Genomic DNA, 26,646 nt, shown 5'->3' with positions numbered 1-26,646 from the left:
AATTTCTAGGTACTTATAGCGAAACAGTCAGCACAGGTGGTTTCAAAAATATTTATGTTAATAATTGGTGTCGTCGGTATAGCATTTTGTCAGAAACAATAAATTAGGTACTTTAAAAAGGTTGAATATTGTAATTTTAGGTGTATAACTATGTAGTGTGACAAATAAAATACGCAGTATTATTAGATGCCCAGATTTGTTTTTTTATTAAAGCGAATTTTAATTATCTCGGCAGTTATCGTGCCCAAATTTTTGTTGTGGGGGAAGTTTCCACAGTAATTAGTAAAACAAATATAAACGAATTCCTTTTTTAGGAAGTTTACGAATAAAAAAGGTCGTAAATTTTGGTTGATTTGATTTATTTTAACCAAAATTATCTTTTTAAATCTGAAAACGATATCAAGGTTAGCTTCAATGCTTGATATTAAAATCATCTGTTATATTTTAATTATTAACAGACACAGAATAGTCTTTTCCCAATTTGCGAAATATCAAAACCATACAAGGGTATTAAATAATTGATTCATATCATATTAATTGTTTCCATGCTAACATTAGTAGATAATAATCGATAGGTTATCTCTTAATTAATATATTTTGTATATGTAACTGATTTATCAGTAAACATTATTAAACAGTTGTACAAGAATAACATAATAGTAAACTATTTATTTGAATATTTTATTTAACCAACAATAAAAAAATAATTAAAACAAAAGTATTAAATATTCTTTCCTGCTTTTTATTATGAAACATTTAAAATATACTGCTTCCGTATTAAACTCGTTTAACACGTTTAATAAAATATGTATTACTAATCACTTATTGGTCATTAAAAATAAATAAAACACACATTTGAACAGTTAATATAAATATATTTTGAATTATTCAGAGGCTTCACAATATTTGGAAGAGATACTCGACATTGCGATCAGCGTTCCTTACATGTGTATAAAAATAATATACAAGCTGTACTAAAAGCGGGACATTTATCGAATACACAATTATTAGTAACAAATATTTCTTACCGACCACACATTTTATTGTATTCATTCTTTTTTTAGGTTGCGCATAGACTCAGACATTAGATCAACCATTTTGATTTGCGATGACTTTTTGGAAATTGTCACTGTTTATTATATTATTTAATCAAATTATCTAAAGAAGTATGATTTCTTATCATACTTGTGATAATTGTATCCTTAATATTTCTTGCGACGTTTGGTGAAATCATACAATAAAAAGTACGACGTTAAGGTGTTAACAAATTTATGTCCTAACACCAATTATACACAGATTACAAAATGTATAAATTTAGACTAAAATAGCAATACTAAGTGTGGATTACATTATTAAAACAATTATACGATTGAAATTATTTAATGATATATAATTTGATAACAAACGAGTGAAAATATAACAGCTTTGACAATTCATTATCAACTAATACAAGTATATTAGTAATGATTATATTTTAACTAATATGTGTACAAGCCCATTATGAAATAATTCACTTATAAAAATGCAACACCATTGCGAATGGTGCGTTCGAAATTACTTACACTAAATGTATTTACATGCTGATTCTTCTAAATATTTGCATCTGAACAATACATTAAAACCTTATTACTAATAACTATTTAGTATTTTGTGCAATTGTTGATGCTTTAAAGTAAAAGTGCTTTTGAGACAATATTTCACTTTTTTCGGCATTTGACAGAAGTTATGCCTATATTAACTGTTAATAAAATTAGGGCCTCAAATTTTATTTTCGTTCTATAACAATTCTTCGGTGTACCAACTGTATTTGAGTGTTGCAATATTATGTAAAACTCGATAAACCTTTCACACACGACAAAATATTGTCTCTTAACACGCTCCAAGCAACTAGTTCTATTTTCAAAAATTTAATAACAACAATTGATGGCATCGAAACGTCAGAATGAAAGAATCGAAACGTCAAGCAGTAACAATTGCACACACTTTAGACGCGTCGTATTCGTTACATCTACTTAATATTACCTTAGGAGTGGATTTAGACAGTAATTAACGTAACCATAATCGGTACATAGATATAAAATAGCTAGAGGCCATCGAATCGAGTCAATTAAAGCCTAAACCCGGTATATAGCGAATTATCTCCCCATACTAACCTAACGACCGAAGACGCCTATTTGAATTCGGCCGGACAATGCTATACATAAATTGTGCGGTGTAATGCAATAGTAATATGATATCTCCACTATACATTAGCTGATTTAAAATTGTACTGTATTCTTAATTAAATTTAGCAATATGTTTAAGACGGGAATTTACGAAGTACGGGACAAATTTTTGTGCACTACTATATAAGAATCTGTGTCATTTTATGAACTTACTGCTTGGCATTTCATTAATTTCAGATTAATATTTTACACCTTTATAAGGTCGGTATTGGTGAAGATATCATAGTATCGGCTTATTGCTTAAGCTTAGCTTTCCGATATGTACTTAAGCCCGCAAACGGGTGCCTCAAAGTTTCACAACATTAAACGATGTCCGAACATTTGTACCATTATGGCTCCATTTTGATATTGAATTTGCCGACGTTAAAGATAGTTAATCTTACATCATACGAATATAAATTCTTAGCGAATACTGAATATGTACTTATCGAATATGAAATACAACAATTGAAAACAAAATAAGCAATAATCGAAAAATATAATCTCTGCCTAACATAAATTTCAACAATTCCACGTAAAAACCTGATTCACGAGAAAATATCCAAAATGTGACACAAAAACAAATGGTGGGCATTAAATAGCATTTAATTAAATGTAGGAATGTATTTATTCTATTTTAGTGTCAGAGAAAGCACCCAAAATATTTGAAACTGTATAAAACCACTGCCATATTTTACCATAGACAACTGTCAATGTCATTCCACAGATTATACAAAAGCGGTAAAACGGACCTCACTCACACCACGTTACATTAATGATTATATTAACATTAGAGGATTAACATCTATCAATGCATTTGCAGACCATTCATCCATGTGCTGATGCGTCTAGTCTCTGCTGGTCTATGCTATCTGAAACTAATCAAAGGTGTATTTACTTTCTATACCAAGTGATCTAGCAACCCCTATTCCAAATGACATTTTGTTACGTTTTTGTGTCTTTGCAACTAAAATCCTTAAATCATTTAATGACAGACTTGTAAATTATCTTAAGTCCAACGAGCGAATGTTAAATGAGCATATAGAAAGAAAAGTCCATTGGTTCACAGCCGGGGTTCGAACCTACGACCCCAGGGACGAGATTCGCACGCTGAAGCCACAGGCCAACACTGCTCTTCTGCTGAATATAATCCTTACTAATAAAGTATGACCTAAAGAGTATTAGATTTAGTGTTTCTTAGATAATCAGCCTTGTGACACATGTTGTTTCTTTGCGATGTTTTCATTGCTTGCAACTAGATCTAAGTTTTTTTGACATTCACACGGACAAAGTATATGAAGATCATGAAAACCCATACCTCGCTCTTTATAGAATATTACAGGTTGGCTTTTTCTTCTTCAGCGGTTGTACGGGACAGAGTACCGCTCGTATCGCCTCATCAAATACAGTCTTCAAGCCCTTTTGCGTCAGCGCCGAACACTCTAGGTACTTCACTGCACCAATCTCCTTGGACATGCTTAGGCCCTGGTAAAATAATAAATTGCTTAAATCTGATTTCAAAGAATTGAAAATATCATCTTAATATCACGTTATATCCAACTTTATCAGATAGACCATATGGAAAAAATTTCATTGATCGTCAATTCCATTGCTATATATAACAATATAGCGGTGACACTGATAAAATAAGAGACTGAAACTTCTGCACTATTTCTAATAATTTGTTTACATTCTTGTAACTTAAGCAGTGCGCGTAAACTCATTGGTGCAGTTCACCACTGCACCATGTTCCACATGACATCTTAAATAAATAAATAAATAAATATAGCCTTTATTAACAATCATTTAAGTTACATTTTATCCTACTTCTACTCTATACACTACTTATGCTTAATAACGAAATTAAATTAAGGTAAATGTAAATATTATCATATAATTTCCCATTAGACACCGGTTTCTTGATTGTCTTGCTTTTCAGCATAGGCCTCCCCAAGTGTTCTCCACAAAGATCTATCTCTTGCTTTCCTCATCCATGTGGCTCCTGCCACCTTTTTAATATCATCTTCCCATCTACGATGCTGTCTACCTTTACTTCTCGTTTTATGTCTAGGGCACCATTCCATAACTTCTTTGGTCCATTTTTCCGTATTGCTTCTTATCAAATGCCCGGCCCATTTCCATTTTAGTTGTTTGATTCGGTATTTTATGTCTATAATTTTAGTTTGTTTTCTTATTGTTGTTAATCGAACTTTGTCTTTTAGTTTTAAGTTAAGTATACTTCTTTCCATTTGATGTTGACAAGTTTCTAATGTTTGAATATTTTTGTTTGTGCAGCTCCATGTCTGACATCCGTAAGTCATGGCAGGTAAAATACATGTATTAAATATTTTCTTTTTGGCTTTGTTTGTTATAGTCGGGTTTTTCATGACCTCTTTTAGAGCCCAGTATCTTCTCCATCCTATGTTTATTCTATTTTTGATTTCTTTTGTTGTGAGGTCTGTGGGAGATATTATTTGGCCAAGGTATGTATACTCGTTTACATATTCCAGTTCCGTAACGTTGTTAAGTTTAATAGGAGTTTTGATGTAATTTGTCATCACCTTTGTCTTACATGACATCTTAAGTAATAAATAATAATAAAATAGTTAACGAAATACAATAATGAATTTGTATATTTTTTGGTATTGCAAACTTGAGTTGCGCTCTATGGAAATTTTTTGTACTAAAGTTCTCGTTAATAAAATTGTAAAGGAAGTATTCCTTTGTCTACACGTATATTATAAAGCGGAAAGATTTGATTGTTTGTTTGTATTGAATATGCTCTAAAACCACAAAACTGACTTGAATCATTATTTCACCATTAGAAGAATGTACTCTATCTATGACGTGGAATAAGTGATACCATGATGATCTTATGTACCAAAATAAACGTATTTTTTATCCCTAATAATATTCATTAAAAAAGCTAATATGAAATTACGATAGAGTGACCCAAGATGTGAGAAAAACTAATAAAAATTCCTAAATCGCGAACACTGCAGAAATATTTGACAATAGAGAACTGATTTCATATTTCAATTCTATGAATAATGATTTACCTGCGACCAGGTGATGGGAGCAAGTTTCTTGTCCTTCAACTTCTCAATGGTGTCCTTGTCTTCACGGAGATCGAGCTTAGTTCCCACAAGGATGATGGGGGTCGATGGACAGTGATGCCTCACTTCAGGGTACCACTGAAATCGATATATATATAAACATTATTACTTTATATAAATAAACTATACCGTGTAGTGTGCATTTTAGTGACCACAAATCTTAGATAATTTTATTCGATCATGGTTATAACCTGTACAATACCTGTATAAATATACCTGGAATATTTGACTACGATTTTCTTAAATTTATGTCAAAATGGAGGCACTATGGACTTCGTTATAGCTTAAATACGGTTCTATGTTTAAGTAATGAAATTGGTTCAAAAATATTCAACAGCCAATTCAACTCGCGCTGTATGACTGTACTTATGTACAATTTATAACAAAATTTGGACATGAAATACCTTAGCGCGGACGTTTTCGAAGGAGGCAGGGTTGACGAGCGAGAAGCATATTAAGAAGACATCCGTCTGCGGGTAGGAGAGTGGTCGCAGCCTATCGTAGTCCTCTTGTCCAGCCGTATCCCAGAGACCCAGGTTGATTGGCTTCCCGTCCACCATCACATTCGCCGAATAGTTGTCGAACCTGCAATGTTAAAGTCCGCATTAAATCAATGCAACTAAGTTGTCGAAGTTAGAGACTTGATAGATAATTTAAAGTTAGAATTTTAAAGAAGGTTTGGGGGTGATTATGGAACCTTGTGCGACCAACATATACGTAATTACTTTTTATTGCTATTAATTGTATTTATATGCATTTTTAAGAAGGCATTTTGTTTTAGAGCAGTATTGGGATCAAAATGCGACTCTCATCCCTGGAGTCGTAGGTGGACCGTGCTCCAACCAATGAACGTTCTGTCTATGTGCGCATTTAACACTCGCTTGTACGGTGAATGAAAAGATCGTGAAGAAACCGGCATTGTCTTAAACCCAAAAAGTCGACGGTGTCTGTCAGGAAAGCAGATCACCTAATTGTCTATTAGAACTGTTCAAGGCACAGGTACCTGAGGCACTAAAAGGTTATGTTGTCATAAAACTTATAAATAAATTGATAATAAGTCAATCCAACCATCTTGAGAATTTAAAATTTTTGTCAATCGCGAACCTATTTCTTTACTTTTAGCTTACATGACACATACGTAATATTCTGTCTACCTACAATTTCTTCGACATAAATACGGTAAATATTATTACTTACACAACCCATATTTAACACTAATCCTATCAGTGTAATTGTATCTACCGCCAATAGGCCAAGGAGGCATGCAAATAACTATCATTAAAATGTTGATTTCATAGTTGACATTAATGAAACTGAGACATTATAGATATATCAATACGCATTGATATCGTAATAAAGCTCGCGAAAAAAGAGGGTAGTTATTCGATTAACGTGTCTGTCGTTCAATTTAACGAACTAATAGATTTGGACCTAGTTTTGTTTTATTTGGAACGAGATTTTTTGAAGGGATAATAAAAATTCAAATTAGAAGATCTATGAACCAACACTGTGCTTTCTGAAAAGACTGGTTTTGTCCTGCTCATGCGATTTTTCCACGCTCAACATTTACTAATATGGGTAAACCGCATTGCATAATAGAAAAGCTTATTAAGTGATTCAAAGATCATTGCAAAGGCATTTTTATCGCGACATACTTGTGAAATTCTTTATTGAAACATTTAAAGTGCTCGTCAGCTCAAATTACAAACCATGCAAGGAGCATGACTAACTTTTAAGAGGCAGGTGGCTTATTTCTCAGTATTCGACATCTGTTTTATTGCTTAAAGATGTTTTAATAAGTATAGCTTCACTAGCAGAGTAGTCCCTGGATATTCTATACGTGTAAACAGGTGTTACTTACTTACTACTGTTACTTAAAAGCACGCGTGAACTTCTGACGTCATTATCAAATTGTGGATTAAAGTTTTTTAATAATTGTAACGACGTCACTTTCGGAATCGCTACCATGGTAGCCAACCCCGTACTAGTTTTAGTCCATGTTTCCTATAAAAAGGCCGTAAAGGAAGAGGATATTTATTATAATGTAAAATAAAAATCAAGTACCGCTTTTTATCCTTTTAGATCTGACCCTCAGATATCAGTGTTTTTTTCTCCTTTAAGGCAAAACGATGATCAGCCTTTTGTGCCTGATACACGCTATTAACTTTTACGGTCCGCACGATGTTTTCCTTTAATGTACGAGCGACTTTTTGAACCTACGACCCCGTTGAAAGCACTGGGCCAACACTGCTATTATATTGGGTACATTTCTATACCTACTATTTGGAATATTACAATAATACATAGCAACAGCGAAATCAGCACACTTCTATTAGTCATAATTCAAAACAAATAATTAATTAGCGCGCATACTTTGTGTGTATCAATTCTATAGATCAATTGGTAGAGCAAAAGACCTGATTATAACATGTATTATTTATTAATTTAATATACGCAGTTTCACAGTTTTTATCTTTAAATTATACATTTAACGACTATGGGGACTTGTATGTTAATTGCAGCGTCGGCGATACTGAAACTGTTACATAATTACCTATTATCCGAACCGGTTTAAGTCAACACAATTGAAATTCACACGAAATGTGTGGGATGAAAGCGCTCTAGAAATTAAATCTTGTTAATCGATTTTCGTCGTACATTGCTTAAGAACAAATGTTAGCTTGTATTTCACGCCTAAGGCGCAAATTACAGTACGCAATTACGAACTAAAAAGCGCGTTAAAAAGATAAATCTGAGAATAAAAGCGCCTAATCCAGGACAGGATCATTTTGTTCGCAAATTTCATGAAGGTCAGAGAAGGTCACAAGGTAGTATAAGCTAAATTTTACTATTCCAAGTCGACAAACAATGTGATGCATTTATATTATTCGCTTATAACATTAATCTTTACTGGTGGAGTTGGCAGAGCGCAGTAAAATATTATTTCCGACAAAATATGCAGATAAGATTATTTATCACCTGTTTATAGGCGAACACAATTTCATTTTGAAGTTTTCTCCATTCGATGATTATAATAATATCCTCAAACTGCTGGTTACGTAATATTGTTTACGACCATACCAATTTATACAGAGCACGAGACTTGGTGACAAGAAAATAGGTTACATGAATACCATATTAATGTATGAACGATCAATTTATATTAACTTTAATACATATTTGTATTGGCAAGAGTTGTTCTGCGTCCTTTCTTTTTATTTTATTTAAAATTCGCTCGAACGGTGAAAAATACATATTTAAAAAAATACAATGGCGTGTGTCATTCACAGGAGGCTGATCATGGGGCCGACACTTCTGGGTTATTAAGAAAAAGAATTCCTTTTTGTGTCTCCTTTTATATCAGATAAGATTCTGGGAACATTTCACAAAACTCACACCGTGAAATTAATAGACATCGTCACAACATCCGTGCTAATATTCGTAACTTAATTAAATAATTAATTACTTACACTGTAGGTATGTATTCTCCCGGGAAGGCATTCGTTGTATAACTGATGAGGAGACATGTTTTACCGACGGCACTGTGGACAAAAGAAAATTCGTTTATCAACAAACTGTCAGAAGAAAGTGAATAAGCATAATTATGTAAACTACTGTACTATATTATCAGCGTAACTTAATTTATGTACAAAAATTATATTAAAATTTCATATTGAGTATCTAACAAAACAAAAAAAAGGTAATATACCACGAGGGCTACCTCAAATACACACACACTCAAGAGCTATATGCGAAAGCAAATAATTCCCGAGGTTGCTTTGAAACAGAAGGCAAATCACCTACTCATCTATGAACAAAAATAAATTATCACATAGATATATAGAAATCTGAGGCCCAGTGCTAGGTTGTAGAGACACTGAATTATATTTAGTATTCTTGCATACAAAACCCATACGAGTAGTGTATATATGTTATTAAATTTTAACTAAAAATACCCTTGAACATTCGTAAACAAAATAAAAATAAAAAATCTAATTATTCAAAGGCTGAGGTCATATTTATAAGCATTGAATATCTTGTTAACTCTGCAAATTCAAGGATTGAAGATTTTAAACATGATTGATAGCTACACTAAGATATACTTTAATAAGACATTGTTAATTTCAACAAGGGGTCTTAATGATATTAAAAATATAATATAAAAAGCCTTGGTCGCTTATTCTCGTAATTGAATGAAAAGTCTATTTATCATTATATTAAACCTACAATACAAGGGTTTTTTAACGATAAAATTCCTGAAATTACCTGAATTCTTTTCAACTTCTATAAGTACATTGTCTAAAGAGTACACGATACCATAAAATTTAAGTCAGATACAGAATCGACTTACTAAATATGACTACCGTATGATAGTCATATATAGAATAGTAGTGAAAAATATTAAAACCTAAAATTAAAAAAATTAAAAAGACCAATTGGTTGGGAGTCTCTTACTTTTTGTTGTTAACTAATTAAACTAATAAAACCTTTGCATGCCCTACAAAACGGCTTTACATTTTAATAGTCACAATATAAAAGCCCACTTATATGCCAAAACCTTTTTTGACCCATAAAAAAAGAACACTCGAGCACGTTCTAGACTCAAGGATAGAGGATATTATTCAAGTTAACACATAAATTGTAGAGATACGAGCTGTAATAAACATGCTTTAGGCATCCTCTGCTCTTTAGATTTTAATACGTCTCCCTGTCTTTGAGACTTTATGATTATTTATTGGCTGATATATCATCTGTGTAATAAAATGTCTAGCAAAGTTCATTTGTATAAAGATGATAATTTAAATATAGTAAATTGATACGAATTTAGTTTTCGCTTCATCTACACAAGAACTACACGCATTCCCGCTTTGGCCAACTAACATAACATGAAATAAATAAAATACATATCGATAATTTAAAATTTTTACTTCCATTATTTAAGCAAGCAAATTATTTGATCTCAATTTTACAGTTAGCAGGTAATGAATTGGTTGAACCAGGCCTCCATCGACGAACAGTGTAACATGAGGGCTTCGAAGAATTTTTTACCGCAGTGACCAAACCACAAATTTATCATTAATACACCGAATATAATCTAACTACGTCCGTATCGAGACTGCCTTAACTAATAAGAATATAATAATGTATATCGTAGCACAAACAAGGCACTTTAGAAGAAAAAAGAAGCAAATTGCTTAAGGTTATGCTAAACAAATTTTCCTATAACAGCATTATCGTTCCCGACGTTTATAGGCAAGTTCAACGTAGTCCTCTCAATATCCTTGGGATCGCGAGGAACAAGAAGCCATTATTGGGCTCCTGATAGCTATGGAAGTTACAGAAGGCCATAATATGTGGCTTTCATAATAGGTTGACTGCGAGCACAAACACATCGCTTATAATATCTTATTTAAATAAAAAATATAAGTATATTTATATTTATCGTTCACTATGACGCGGAAGAAAAGTTTTCTGTGCTTGTTTCACAAAAGCAAGACTTTCCGTACATTTCGCTTGAAAAAAATTATTTGTCACCGATATTTAATCGATCACAGAACAACTACTAACACTCATTTAAAGACACTTTAGAATCATTTGAATGTTATCAATACCAAATACACATGAACGCGTACAGTTCTTTCGAAACAATAGGCAAATATTACCATGTTCGTAATTCTGCCCTCGTGCTATCAATATTACGTCCTGTTTTCCAATTAGGGATGGCGTCTGAGTTGTGTATCCGTTAAAATATTCAAATAATAATTGTACTCTCGTGTATCTACTACTAATATATATATCTTAGACTTCTATACACTAACCACGAAGTAATGAAATGACATGTCATATTAATTTATTTTGAAGGAAAACGAACGGTTCTGTGGTATTGTGAATTTAAAGTTTACCAGTTAATTTTGTACTTTTTGTATATGGAAATAACATCGTTACCATGGTAACACGATAGGTACTAACTTTAATCCCCGTTTTTAAATAAATATGTATTAACAACACTTGTAATGTTTGGTCCATACCACAACAATAACTACTTTCAATACGAATGAAATATTAAATTATATATATTACGTCCAATAAAGAAAAAATAATAATACAGTAATATCAAATAATTTATAAGACATAGAGTTTTAATTATAATCTTAGGGGCTACAACGACCTAGACGAACCTATAACACTGCTCCGACCACAACTGAAAACGAAACGTTAAGTAAATAATGTAACAAATTTCCGTTTCAAGTTTTGATACACTCAGTGTGACAGTAAAATTGTTATCAATTTCTCATATGAAATGAAACAAAGCATCGTATGCAATCAATGCACGGTTCCGATGAATGGCTCAAGTGTTACGACTCGAGTTATTTATAACTGGCTCTCCCGCGTTGTGATTTTGCGACAGCTCTTATTGATTACATTGTTTTTAACTTTTGGACAAAGTTTTATATGCTCGTTACAAATGTTTTGGCATTAATTAATTAATTATGATTGGTTTCTTAAAAACTTAGTTAGATTTAAAAGAATAATTAACCCAATCGAAAGCGCGTATTCTTTCTTGCAGTCATTAATTATACGGCCATTAGAACTGATCAAAACTTTGACAAGCTTTACTTAACTAGTATGGTTTAGAATTGACATTTTAATTGCGACGCTGGCATTGAATCTATTGAGATCACTAAGCCCACGCTAAACGTTTGCATTTAGGTCTCAATTATTACGTAAATTACGTCTGTATCGCTACTTCTTATGGATTTTTGATCTCTCACTACAACAAAAAGTGTTAGGTTTTTTATGAAATAAACTTCATAACTTGATCCCGGTTATGCCAATACGTACAACTAAGCAACATTGACCTAGTGGCTTCAGCATGTGTCTCAGAACCTGTTAGTGTTTCGTGATCTTTGTTTTTTCCTAATAGGCAAGAAGATGATCAGCCTGTGCCTGTCATACGCTTTAAACGTTTTGTCTGATGTTTAAGGTATCTTTTTCTTCGCCCTAGGAGTGAGTGTTATATGCGCTAATAACAGAAAATCTATTCCTGATGAACAGCTTTAGCAGATTTAAATCTGCGACTTCAAGGTTCAGAGACATGCTGAAACCACTAGGTCAATGTCAATGCTGCTAAGTTGAACGTATTATTAACGAAAAATTATAAAAAAACTGAGCCGAACCAATTAAGGAATAAACTTAACATTTACAATATACAACTTGCAAACGATTCGTGTCAAATAACCCATTGACCCACAACTCCATCAACAAGTAAGATTGATCCGAGCGTAATAAAAATATGAGAATTTCATGACTCAGTCAGTTCAATCTTTGATAAACGATGAGTCACCAATCATTGAACGATTTATCTGAGTTGTTGATTCAAGAAAAATATCGCTCAAGATTAAAATTCGAAAACTCAGCATTTTAATCACGATCACTCAAATTGCGAAGGAAAAACGATTCCATGATAAGAATATTGGTATGAGATTTCCTTGCCTTTAGAAGGACATACCGATGTCGTAAACTCCTTTTGAGTATTTAATTTTTTTACCCAATTTTTCGAAATGTATTTTTTCTGTTATCTAAAAAGCTTCTCACATTCCACGAATGTGCTAGCTAATCTACAACAATTGATTGCCACATCTACCGCGTAGAACGAATAACTGGAAGCGTACTTGAGCTGATACTATCAGTAGTTACAAGTTGTTGTGATTCATAGCCGAGATTACATGCGGTAGACAAAGAACTCATCCGGTTACTTGACATACATCAAGTTACTCACCGCTTTTCATAGTAAATGTACATTCAAATACAGACGAGAAACTGTATAGAACCGTGAATTTCTAACTACGCTTTTCTTAAAATATCTAGGAAAAATACAGGCGCACCCTATATACAATAATTGATGTTCAGTTGTTTTGTCATCTTTTTACTTATTTAATGTTATTCTTAAAACCGACAGAATAGCGTACAAATTTATTCATTTTTAAAATAAAAAATTGCCCTCTCCAATATTTTGAAAGTAATACCAGCTATAATCTTGCTATATTTAAAATGTAGTATGAAAATTATATGAAAAAAAGGTAATTATAGCATAAAAGACAAAGCTCTCTCAGGATGCAAATTGGAATTAAGTGTTCCAAAGCACTAATCGGATAAAGTAGTTAGCCGAAAGTCCGTTGACCTCTGTTAATTGGGTTTAAAGCTATTTTAAATGTACTTATTTGTTAACGAAATTTACATAAAAATATCGAATGATAAACTTATTCTATACTGTGTAGGTTAAGGTTTAAGGTGGAAGACGGATCAAACGAGTACCATAATGGAAAAGATATATTGGCGACCCAAAATTTGTTGGAAGGATGGCTTTTGTTTTTCTCCTTCTTCCCCAGAGGGGTGCGAATGTAAAACGAATAACGACTGTGCACTCCATTTGATTATTCCGATATGTCTTGTTATTACGTCCGTTTAGTTCACAATTGAATGTAACATTTTGTGACGGGTCTCATTACAATCCCACCTCCCATGTTGCTTGTGTAAGGAAAAGATTACAGAAAGGAGGCGATTGTGTATAGGGTTTCACCACAATAAGGTATTTTATAGTAGGAACTAAGCATTAGTTTTTCACTCATTTTGTGTTTTACTCAATTATAAAATAAAATAAATCAGTGGTGCTACAACCTCTTTAGGTCTTGGCCTCAGATTTCTGAATCTGTTTCATGATCATTTTATATCTAATAGGCAAGCAGGTGATCAGCCTCCAGTGCCTGATAGACGTCGTCGACTTTTTGGGTCTAAAACATGTCGGTTTGCTCACGATGTTTTCCTTCACCTTTCGAGCAAATGTTAAAACTCAAATGTTTTACTCAATTATATGTTGGTATAATATGCCGGAACCGAACCGGCATATTATACCAACGGAGGACGTCCTTATCGTTCAAAGAATCCATATAAATGAAATGTTCAACTTAAAGATTCTAAAACCTCGCAATCCTTGACTCTGCACGATCAAAACAATAACACTAAAGCTTTCCATTTACTTTATACACGACTAGGGCTGCCATCTGTAAAACCTGCTCCCCAGGACCGGAAGCGTAAGTTCCCCGGATTTTGGAGCTTTCACCCCGGACATACAATATACTTTTATCATTCACTTACATCTGATACAATGATTAAAATATATTTCACTCTGTACTTGATAGAAGAAAACTTTAACCCTAGTAGCCCAGATCTGACGCTAAGTCAATCAGTCTTACGTTAATTTGGCTGCTAGGACAGCCTCTTTTTGCATGAAATAGTGTATCTAATCATTCTTGTAACGACAAATGTGTAATTTTGCTTTATTTTTTAACAGCGCGTGCAGTGAAATACCTAACCCATACATACATTTACGTAAATTATGGCAACGGGATCTGATCGAAAACCCGGACTACTTTTTATACTCCGGACGCTCCCCGGACTTCTTCCAAACTAGGACAAATCCGGGGATACCCGGACGGATGGCAGCCCTATACACGACAAATGTAGAGCTTAGGGATTTCATAACGTAAACAGTAGACAGAATCGATTCATATGGAAGCAACGACCTTCGGAAAATGCCGTGCCTGCAAATCTAATAGAAATGGCAGGTAAATTGTCTCTATTGTTCTATTATCAAATTTAATTGAGTCGACGAAACAATGAACTCGAACTCACTTATACATTCAATAGTCTATTCCTATGAAAATTGGTAAGAAGATGTTAGATATATACAGTAGAGCAAACCTTCAAATAAGAAAATTGTCAATAGATGTTGACTAGTCTCTAATAGTTATTAGTCCTCCAGTTAGGCCTAGAGTAGATAAAAATCTGAATCTCTAATGGAAATTATTTCAAGGCTAAGTGGTAGCCACAATTAACTTAATGTATTATAAAAAATCACACTACGGATAATGTCTTTTAAAAGAAAGGAATATAGAAAAGGCACTAAAGCAGGCACTCTCCCGTAAAGCATGAGTCCAAAGTGAGACTTATCACCTAAAAACTTTTCCCTATAGTATTATATGCGAGGAATTGCTATGGCACGAAAACGTAAATATGACTAATGAATGAACGTCATGCAACACTTCCAATAAGCACGAGTGCGTAAGTCATTTACGATAGTCTATAATTAGTCCCGATATAACCTTTTTGGTCTCAACCCAATACGTAATTAACATTGATACGATAACACTTGCCAACTAACAATTATGAAAAATCATTCATTGTGAATTGTTTTTTAAATCACTAAAATCATTGCAAAAAATTGTAGATTTCCAAGTGTAGCAAACGCAATAGTTTGACATATACATTATATAAATTATAATATTTGTAGTGATAAAACTAATGTGCCCGATATATCCTTATATATTACATATTTTGAATTTGAGTTGTGTAACTAACCACACATTTATTCAATGAAAAGACAAAACATTTTGTTTATTTAAAATGCTTAAATGTTTGATAATGTGTATTTATAAAAAAAATAATGCTTTTAACGGTATACGGAAAACATATACCGATCTAAAATAGAAACCTGATTATTATTACGCAAAATGAACACATTACAAGTTCATGAGGTAAAATAATTAGCGAATCCCCGATTTCTTCGTTTAACAATCGATTTCTAAACGATTGTTGGAGTCGGCAACATTTTTTACAACCCATTGTTCCGGATCGATCATAATGAACAATTGTTGGACGAAACCGTCCAATTTTGCAGATTTTATGATTTTTTTAAATCGGATACGAGTACATACTGGATATTTTTAATAACTTTGCTACTACAATACAATTGTAACAGGCGTATTAGTTCAAACGTACATATACAGTATGTTGTATAGTAAATAGTATATTTAGTAGAACATTCTAAAACAAAACACCAAAGAGCGGTAACATCTGTTCAGCACATGACATTGACAATCTCAGTAGGATACAGAGGAACTAATTCTTCGGGCACATTGAGCCCATTGGAATGTTTTATTCAAAATTATTTAAATAAATATTAATTAATAATAATATGGATTGTGAACATAAAGTAAAGATCTAAATATTGATATTTAAGAAAATTCTCTAATTGCTGACAAATTAATATCGCCATCTCATTTATTTATGGCAAGCCACGGGACTGAACTAGAGAACATTCTGGTAGAAATTAATACTACTAATTGCAAAATGCACACACCAAGTACGGAATTTGATGAGAATACATTAAAATATATGTATTACGGTCAACCACTGTGCCCAGAAGTATATTGAAGTGTGTACTTTGATAGGGTAGAAGCAAATATAAAGGGCAACTCGGGGAAGTGTGTTTTAATTGAATCCGTGCCGAGGTATAATGATATACAATTCAATGTATCTTCACTACACTAATGACATCACAGCACTATACAAAATTAAAAAGGTTTAACAGAAATGTTATTCCTTAAAAAAAATTATATCTTTTACCGGGTGGATACTGTTAGCCTGTATTAACTTTCATGGAGATTATATGTATATCGATTTTCAAGTAACTTCTTATACCGCTAAAGAGTAGTGTTTGCCAGTAATGGCTTCATGCCTCAGGGCGTAGTTCGATCCCAGACTGTGCTCAATGGAGTTACTGTCTACGTGCACAAATAACACTCGCTCGAACGGTAAAGGAAAACATCGCGAGATAACCGGCATGCCTTAAACCCCGAAAAGTCTTCGGCAGATACAGACGGCTGTTCATCTACTTGCATATTAGAAAAAAACAAAATGATGAAGAAAGTGATACATGAATCTGCGGCCCAGACCTAGAAACTTCTAACGCCACTCATTTTCTCACACCCCCCTACTAATTTATTATTGATTAGTTAGTATTTTAATAATCTTTTTAAGGAAGAAATGTCACATTAAAAATAGTATTTTGTGGTTATTTTACCGATGTAACAGAGTGCCGAGCGATGGCAAGCTTTTATCAATAAAAAAACTATATGAAAAAAAAACATTTACTTAATTGTATTTTATTTCCAAAAAATGCTAATAATAAACTCCTTACAGCTACGCAAAGAAAAGGATCTATGGATTACTATGGCAAGCATTTTGATATTTAAATACAGGTTTAGGTTTCAAATGAAGAACTAGGTCACACAAGTTTCCAGTTCAAAATATGTTTTACCTACCTACGAACTCCCTAAACTCTCGAAAAATACTGGCCAATTATTTGTTTTACTACTAAAACTCTGCTCCAAACAATATAATGAAGGCAAATCTACGAAGCAACATAACCGTTAAACGTTAACCGCGACTTTAACCACGGCTTTCCGGAATTCCGTATGGTTGCACCCTAAACGATAATAGTTTACGATGTTTAACTAGTTGCAAGATATGTTAAAATATTATTTTGGTCAGTTATGATATTCTGGAAGTTCGAAGGAAGATACTTACTGAACTTTACTCTACTTCTCAGAGCTGCCAAACGATGCTTTTCAATCCCAAAATTGTACGTTTTTCTTTCTTTCTTTCTTTTTCTTAGAAATGAGTTTAAATTCTTGAACTATATATTATGCTCATCTGATATATTGGAAATTCCACCTCACAACTCAAAACACATCCTTGGACATGAATTTTAGGATCTCCGCCGTTAAGAATACGCTCCCCGATCCCATACGATTAGGTACCACTCTTAAAATTTTCCATATAAACACCTCTTAACCAAACACTTTCCATTTGTTTAATAGTGACCTTTGTAATTATATATTTCTTTCGTAATTGTATATACATATATATTATTTTTATGAATTATTGAACCTAGTACAGTGATACATGACTAAAGTATTTTATTTATTTTAGATAATTTACTTCGGTTTTCCTTAATAGGGTTGCCTGGAAGAATCGCTTGTTAGCGTTAAAGCTGTTCGATCCGTGCTTCATAATAATATGATATATAAATGTAATTGTATTAAATATGTAATGCAACAAATTGTGAATAAAATATACTCTGAGTACACTACTATGCTTTGATCGATTATACTGATTTTCAATTAATTAAAATAAGCAAGAACTAATAAAAATACTATTGAAATACCTAAGTACGTTTGTTTACGGTCTCGTCAATTATATTAGATCTAGAAAACCCAATACATTTATTGACTACAAAATAGTTAAGAAGGTATAAGATTTTTTTTTATTTATCCACAAAAAGTGGCATATCAGTAAAGATTACCAGTTCACGACTTCAGTGAAAGAAAGTATGAGTGAAACAGGCGATAAAACTCTACCAAACAGAATAAATGGATCTCAATATATGTGATGACAAGAAATATTCACATCAGAGCTGTATTATCTGAATATTGCATTTCACATTGAGTACCGTGAACGCATAACAGTGTACTTCTCGATGCGAACAGGATAAAAGCATAATCAGGGGAAAGCTTTGTCGTGAAGCGATGGTAACATACATTTAGTAGTTACTCGCTACTGAATACAAATTTTCTGGCAAAATATTTCTTATTTAAATAAATAAAACACTAACCAATCATTTGGGGCCGTCTCTTAAAAACTCTACTATGAAAAACATACCATAATCGTGTGCTGTTATAACAGCGTTTTTAAGTAGTTTTCTGTCAAATTGTAACGAGAATTTGATGACATTATTTTAGTTTTTTATTTCAAGTTCTGATTGATATTCACTAGTGCTAAAAAACATTAAACCCACTAAATGAATTTAAATCCTTAATTAATGCTTTCAATTTAACGAAATAAGCCCAATTAATCTTTGAAAAGGGAAGCCTTTTCACCCTAGTATAACGTAAGTTATATAAATTAAGCTTAAGCTAGTTTAAAAAGCTCAGATAAGGGTGTAGTAACACGATAAGGCAATTACCACGGAGATAGTGATAGCATGCATATAATGTTGGGAGCATTATCTACCGCGCAATAAGGACCACATTTCTTGAATTTTAGTAGCCTTTTGCTACGAGTCTCAAAGACAAGTGTAAACTCCATGTTACATCTTACGTAACTTTACGTAACGACTAACCTAAAGCATCGAAATGACTCGGCTTTGGTTTGTAAAGCTTGTCATCCATACACTCTACATAGCATTACTGAGTACATACTCTAATCCTGAATAATGACAATTAATTAATAAAAAGTGCTTTTTAAGTTGCCAAAATTAGTTAAAACAGCGGAGATATTGTGTACGTTTTTTGTTGTTTTATTGTCCTTGCCTGTAATAAACTCGACTATGGGCATCATACGTATCGAACTTTCTAAGAAATTCGTTCTTTTGTTGACAAATTGGAATAGCTTGAACGTGCTTTATCACGAAGATGTCTAAATATCGCAAGGTATGAATAAAAAAATACAACATAATTTCTGGTGCAGCAAAAATAACATACTTAGAATTGTGTTTTACTAACACTAGTCTGAAACAAAACTTTTTCTAATACAGAATTTTCTTGTTTCCATTTACGCGACAACTCGTTGTAACGTCAAAATTTGTAAAGTAACTTGAGTGTTGTTATATAGAGTCTCCTTTGTATATATTTTTGTAAACCCTTGTAAATAGACCCGTTTATACGAATGAATACCGCTAGAATCACCTAAACATTGGATTTGATTCTTAGGGTAGATAACTAAAAAACGTTTTGGGATATTGACATGTGCCTGAAGATGAAAGATTTCGGGATTATTTCTCTTAATTCAAGGTGAAGCTGATGATCTGTGAACCAGAACATACATTTTGAATCTGCTATTCCGTGCTATACCTATTACATAAATACAATACAAGATTAGAACGCATATAGGTAATTAATACTGACTATAGAAAAACAAATTGTTAAATTATAAATCCAAGTATGTAATTGTAAAAGTATTATTTTAGCATGTACCAGCTAAAATAATAAACACGTATTATAAATTCGTCGTACCAACATTCAAATAACTATATATAAATATCTAGATTATACTATAAAGAAATTCTAGATATTCATACTTCCATTAATAACATATGAAAAAGCGAACCCAGTAGGTTCTTCGGTCCGCTAATCGAGCTCTTCCGGTGTTAACTCAATTTCCTCGCTGAGGAATTTTTCAATGAGAGATTGCGATTTTACTTTGAATTAAACGCTTCCCAACAATATCGAGGCTAAATTCTTTGAAACTGTTGATAAGATAATCGACTATTTTATTCGTTTTTTTAACTACACGTAGGTAATTTACAATTTTTTCATTGATTGCTGCTTCAATTAGGGGTTAACATAATAATAACCACTTTATTTAATAGTAATAAACAATGTTCAAAGCATTAAAAAAGCAAGACTAATTTTGTTTATTGTTCTATAAAACAATGTACGAAAACTTCGTATGATATTTTCTGTGTGAAAACGGCTTAAAAGAAATATAAAAAAAACTGGAGGTATCTAGCTATAAAGCCTAAGATTGCATGTACATTGCAGCATTGTACGTTACTTAAGATGCATACAATCTACATCCGCAACCAGGATACAAGTCTCAATCCTCGCATTGTGCAAAATCGGGTCAGGCGAGCCACCACTACGCTCCAGGAACTGGGGCAGAATAGTTATTACTCGCTACATTACCTGGAGGGCCCTTTGAGTTTATTTTTAGCGAAAAAACTTGGTTAAATACTCGAAAGTTAACTGCAATGTTTAATTAGGTTGAATTATTATACGTTTCTGAATAAAACGTAATTAATGTTTTGCTTGTTTAATCGGATACGAAGACAACAGTAACATGTGAACATTTCTGTAACAGATAAGTATTTAAATGTATTACATTAATTGCATCACTAGACTAGCCATTTTTAAGATGTGTAACAATGAAAAACTTCATGATAAGATATTAAATACTTACAAAATATATCCCTACGGTTGAAAGCACAACTAAATGAGACTTCCTACGAAAATACATCAATAAAAAGTTCGCAAAACATTTCATATCTTATGCGAAATAATAATCAGGATAAGCGATGCTATCGTGCAGCGATAAAAGTTGAAACGTATCAAACGTCACTCAAAACATTGACCCAAATACAAGTCGTCACTCGTCATAATGGCGAATGGTAATGACATGCACAACGGTCGGAAATTGAGGCCTGTAAAAAGTCCTGGAAAATGCAACACACTCAGCATAATGTTCTCTGCAAATGTATGTGCGTTCCCAAAACCCGTTTTACGCTCGCTGGTACCTTTATGGTACCCTTAATTACAAATATTCCTCGTGGCGTGGTTTGAAAATTACTGCAATTCTAGAATTAGGTCCACAAGATATTACTCGCCCCTTTAATGTTAAATTGATTTTATTTTAATTTGAATCGAGGTTTAAGAACGTACAGATGTTTTATTAAATAAAAATTCATGCTTTATTTCTATAAAGCTTACAAATTGCAATTCAAACTATTCATACCAGCGATTTTGATGTACTTTTTAGTATCATTAAGTATGCCTTAGTGTAAGCAATTAAAAAGGTTACTAGGGTAAAAGTTGACTATTTGAATACAGAGAAACGAAGCAACTTCCAAGAACTCTAGTCTATTATGCATGTATGACCTTGTCGAGAACCCTTGGAACCGGTCAGAAGAATGTACGCAAAGCACAACCAGTTATAAGAGAACTCCAATTACACATTACAAATGCTTGGAATAAAGGGCATTTAAGGGGAAAGGATCAACTAGTTTCACGACTATTGTCCTCTCTGTTTTAAAAATTCAAGTTGTGTTGCATCATTCAGGAATAATATTTTATTATATCAGTCCACAGATTGTTTTCTTTAGTCACTAATTAATATAAAATACTTGGTATAAAATCAATCATATCATTAATTTATTTTAAAGTGTACGGGTACTCGAGAGCTGTGAAACACGCGGCGAAAACTAGTGCAGTATCCTAGTAAAGGAAAGCATAGCTGTTGAACCAATTCATTTTTTGAACGCATGCATATATGTACTACCAGTAATTTAGGACGTTACATCCCCGTTCGTTTGTTATAGCTGCACCAATTAACAACTGTCAGGCCAAAAGGGGAACGTATGAGTTGCTTAATCAGATCAAAGACATTAGTGTTTCGTCATCGGTATTTATAGTATTCACCGCAAGAGAAATTTAATTTCTAGTTTAGGATGCAAATCAGTTTACAGTTGTGTTTATTCAAACCTATCTTAAATACTCATTTCCGAGAACAAAGTTGAATGGTAAACGTCCGCCTAGAATAAAAGTTATTAGTTTGTATTCTCTGTCAAATTTTAGATGTATAACAGAGAAGATTAATAGAAAGTAGTATTTTTGATTATAAAAATCTATGGTTACATCAGATTACACTGTGTTTTGATGTCTAGATACTTTTCGTTTAAGCATTTGGACTTAGATAAAAATAATGATTTCACGATTACAAATCGCATTTTGTAAGAAAACATAAAAATATTATTAAGATGAGACAAATACGTTTTTCTAGGTATACAATTAATAAGACGAACGGCAAATGCTTCTAAGAAGCGATTTCCCATTAAATAAGGCTTACACAACGTAAGCTCGTGTTAAATATATCTTGGGCATATACACTGCCATAATTCGTTTATACACTAATGTGATTACATATAAAATCGCCTTTCAGACAAGCGGGCTTGTCTGGATGTACGTCACTTGAGTACATTGACTGTTTACCGGTTAAGAAAAATAGTAAAAAGTTGAGATCGCATTAAGGTTATATTATTTTATACGCATTAGAATCTGCCGCGTGATTTGTAAACATAACATATGATTATATCATCTTGTAGTTTTTATTTTCTCAACAGCAAGTAGTTAATTAGGGTAATTTATCTTATGTTCCCCTCTAATACAATAATATTCACATTTAGGTCTCACTTCTTGATATTTTTGTATATATTGATTGGGCAATATTATATTTTAAACCTTCAAGTTTTGCGAACAATAATTTCTACAGTTAACCCCAAAATGCACAACCCAATTTAGCACCCATGGGACGTGGGAAAACAAGACGAATTTCACGACTCGGCTCATACGGGTCTGCGGGCACGTGATTGAATGCTAATAGGCTGGTTAAGCTGACTTCTGGGTGGCGAAATTGTTCCCAATCAATAACACTCATTATAGCTGAGCGTGTATTTTGTTAAAAAGTTGTAAAGAAATTAACACATATTTGCAAGAGTAACGTAAAATGCGGCTTTATTCTATACAAAAAAAAGGAAAAATAAATAAGAAAAAATATTAGAATTCCTTTTGATTGAAATTTAAAATAAGCATATTACTTATTAAAACAAAATCAACTTTCTTTCAGTCATAAAAAGTTGTTATTTCTATAATCTTGCCCATTAATTTGCACATAAGATAGGTGATACTACTTTCTGTTATAAAACACTTTCTAGAATCTTGAATTTATTTTGTGATAATATTTAAATTTAAGTCAGCACACTATGTATTATACCAAAGTTTATCACTACTAATCAAAGTTGTCAAATGAGTGTTGCAACAATTCTTTATAAGTTTGAGATTTCCACATCTGTTTCAGTAGGTCATTCATACAAAGATTATAAGAATAATTTGTAACTAAATTAATAATAAATAAATCTTCTAATTTGCAAAATTAAAAATTCTTCATTGTTTGGATTTTAAAAGTTTAGACAAACTATGACTATTTTTTACCTAAACCAGTCGTTGGAAAATTACATTAATTTATGTTATTTTTCACCCTGTTCATTACAAATCAAACGCATATAAAATAGTCCTTGAACTCAGTGATCTAAATAGTTATTTTATTAATAATAAAGATTCCTTCATTATCATCTTAATACATAAATTTAAAATATCTACCTTATGTTGGATGTTAAAAACCAGTTTGGTCCATTGCTAAGAGGTAAGTCTCACTAGCTAATCAGTAAGTAGTTTATAGGACACTTTCGCATGTTACTTTCTATGTGTTAAGATCTATGTCAATATGCGTCTTCTCTCTGTTTAGAGAATATTTAACCACTTAAATTGATTTCTATCACTAATCTGCTTACATTGGTTATGACAATCATAAGGTATCTTAAGATTTTAAAATAACATTGAATTATTGCTTGAGTGACTCTCAAATTGACATGTGAACCCAATGGTTTTTTTTTATATGCACAATTACCACTACTTACAGTTATGAGAAATATAATGAGGAAATCAACTTGTCTTAAGGTAATTAAAAAAGTTATTGTTTTACTGTTTGTGAAAAAAATTGACATACTATTAAATAGATGTATTCATTTTATTAAATCTTGTTTAGGTAAAAATTTTTAAAGGTTATAAAAAATTTAAATGTTTAGTAAATACTTGAACTTTGTATCACAACCAAACAATATTATACAAAGTATGAATATTTAAATTAGTGATGCAAATTTGTGACATTTTAATTTAAAACACTACCTACATTCTTCACAATAAATTAATAAAGAAATATTCAATGCAATCTTCAAAGAAAACCTAAAAATATTTACAGACAACCTTGTACTACAACTGTTTCACAGAAATAACTTTTATTACAACATTGTTTATGGCTCCCACATGCTCTCAACATGCAAATCAATTACTTTTACTGACTATTAATTTCACAAATTTTAAACTATTACAACATATAAGAATTTTTTCACATATTTTGTCTTAACTTTTATCTATTTCTATTATTTTACACTATAACTATATATCTGGATTTATCAATGTTACTCTTAAAGTAAGTAGTATGATAGAAATAAATAATTAAATTTAAATTTTTATAAGTATTATTAATTAATATAAATTTATTTATATCTGGCTTACTTTATGTACAAAATACTAACATCTGTAAAAATTAGGCCACTTGAACAACTAACTTAAAATGAATATTTTGAAGTTGCCTAGTTCATGTTTCAATAAATCATATAGTAGACATACCAGAAAAATTTATATTTGTTATTATTTTGTGCTCCATATTACAAATAATTAACAAAATATAATAAGCATTTTGACTGTTATCATTTGATAACTGTAAAGTTATAGTAAGTATATCAGCTATAACACTTATAAAACCCATTTAATAATTTTACTCTAACCTGCAAAGTGAAAAATCTATTCCCTCAAGTAAAATAATCATATAAAATAAACTCTAATGAAACTGCTATAATATGTATATATGATATTTACAATGTATATTTAAAATGTTTAATATAAAAAGAAAGAAACTAATGTTGTCCCAACATTGTAATGCAAACCTTGAAAACATATAAAACAATCCTTAATATTACTCTACTCATTAAGCAAAAATGGGATTATATTTTCTTTAATTATTTGGAAAAACATAGTCCAAATAAATAATGTCTGAAACTATAAGGTAGTTCAAACACCACCACACAAACTACACTTACCTATTGTGTTTATGTGTATCTAAATGTTAATATATGGCATGTTGATATTTGGTAGACAAATTCAAAATTTTTCAGTACTGAACATTTAGAACATAATATAACATGTACAGTTAGCAACTGCAAGGAGAATTATAAGAAATTTATTTTACATGATTTTTACAAATTCAGACAATCAGTCTTTTGTTATCTATGTGATAAGATGCATTTGATATGCATTGAACGATAACAGCTAGTATATAAAATATAATTACGCGATCTATCGAAAATCTTAAGATTTTTAATTAATTTAAATAAAATTCTAAAAAGGCATGTAATATCAAAAATCAAATAAATAACATCATAATATGCAGATATACAGAAACGTCCGAACGTGTTATCGTGAACAATTCCTGTAAACGTCGCTGCACACGGCGGATTTGAATAAACATGACGTCAGTTACAATAATCAAGCTTTTTATAACAAAGCAAATTATCAATTTAGTTATACGTACCCATCACCAACTACAACACACTTGATCGCCTGCATCTCTGTTTAAAAATCCGTTGTACTTATAAAACAACACGATATCAATCACACCGTACGCTTCAGGACAATCTTCAATTCGTTAACACTACACTAATGCTTTAAGTTGCTATTCACACATGACACGCAACGTCAAAACACGGTTAATGAAGTTAAATACTCAGGGAAAAAATTATCTATCATATTCCTATTTAACAAAATGAAATATTAGTGAGTCACACTAGCCAGCAACAGATTTACCGATTCGATGGCGAACGGCTGGACGATTATGCGATGACCATTTTGATTTTTGACTTCTGACAGTTTTCTATATTTCCATCGACTTGCAAGAGTTGCCAACACAAAATACGTTGTAGAATCGTGTCTATTACTTTTACGTTTTTGTTAAAATATAACCAACCAACTTAGGAA

The 26,646-nt window shown here is 32.0% G+C and overlaps 1 protein-coding gene across 2 annotated transcripts; it reads right to left on the bottom strand.

The window, feature by feature from the left end:
* Window positions 1-854: 854 nt before the first annotated feature.
* Window positions 855-26,525, bottom strand: LOC111001393 (ras-related protein Rac1). 2 transcript variants are annotated; one of them, XM_022271284.2, is made up of 6 exons: window positions 26,204-26,525; window positions 8,791-8,862; window positions 5,725-5,905; window positions 5,264-5,398; window positions 3,523-3,689; window positions 855-3,076 (listed from the first exon to the last, which is right to left on the bottom strand). In XM_022271284.2, the coding sequence occupies exons 1-5, from the start codon at window positions 26,236-26,238 to the stop codon at window positions 3,531-3,533; spliced, it is 582 nt and encodes a 193-aa protein (XP_022126976.1). In that variant the 5' UTR covers window positions 26,239-26,525; the 3' UTR covers window positions 855-3,076; window positions 3,523-3,530. The 2 variants fall into 2 exon arrangements, with proteins under 2 accessions (XP_022126976.1, XP_022126975.1); XM_022271283.2 differs by having other exon boundaries at window positions 855-3,082; window positions 26,204-26,524.
* Window positions 26,526-26,646: the final 121 nt, after the last annotated feature.

This window comes from Pieris rapae, chromosome 8 (genome assembly GCF_905147795.1).
Source record: "Pieris rapae chromosome 8, ilPieRapa1.1, whole genome shotgun sequence".
Lineage (NCBI taxonomy): Eukaryota > Metazoa > Arthropoda > Insecta > Lepidoptera > Pieridae > Pieris > Pieris rapae.
Note: the sequence above shows the minus strand (reverse complement) of the source record. Positions and strands in the feature narration are given on the sequence as shown.

Coding starts and splice junctions, on each gene's coding strand:
- LOC111001393 (XM_022271284.2), bottom strand. CDS start 26,238: ATGCAGGCGATCAAGTGTGTTGTAGTTGGTGATGG. Junction 5,399..5,724: donor TCGAAAACGTCCGCGCTAAG/GTATTTCATGTC, acceptor TATCGATTTCAG/TGGTACCCTGAAGTGAGGCA. Junction 3,690..5,263: donor CTCCCATCACCTGGTCGCAG/GTAAATCATTAT, acceptor TTATTTTACCAG/GGCCTAAGCATGTCCAAGGA.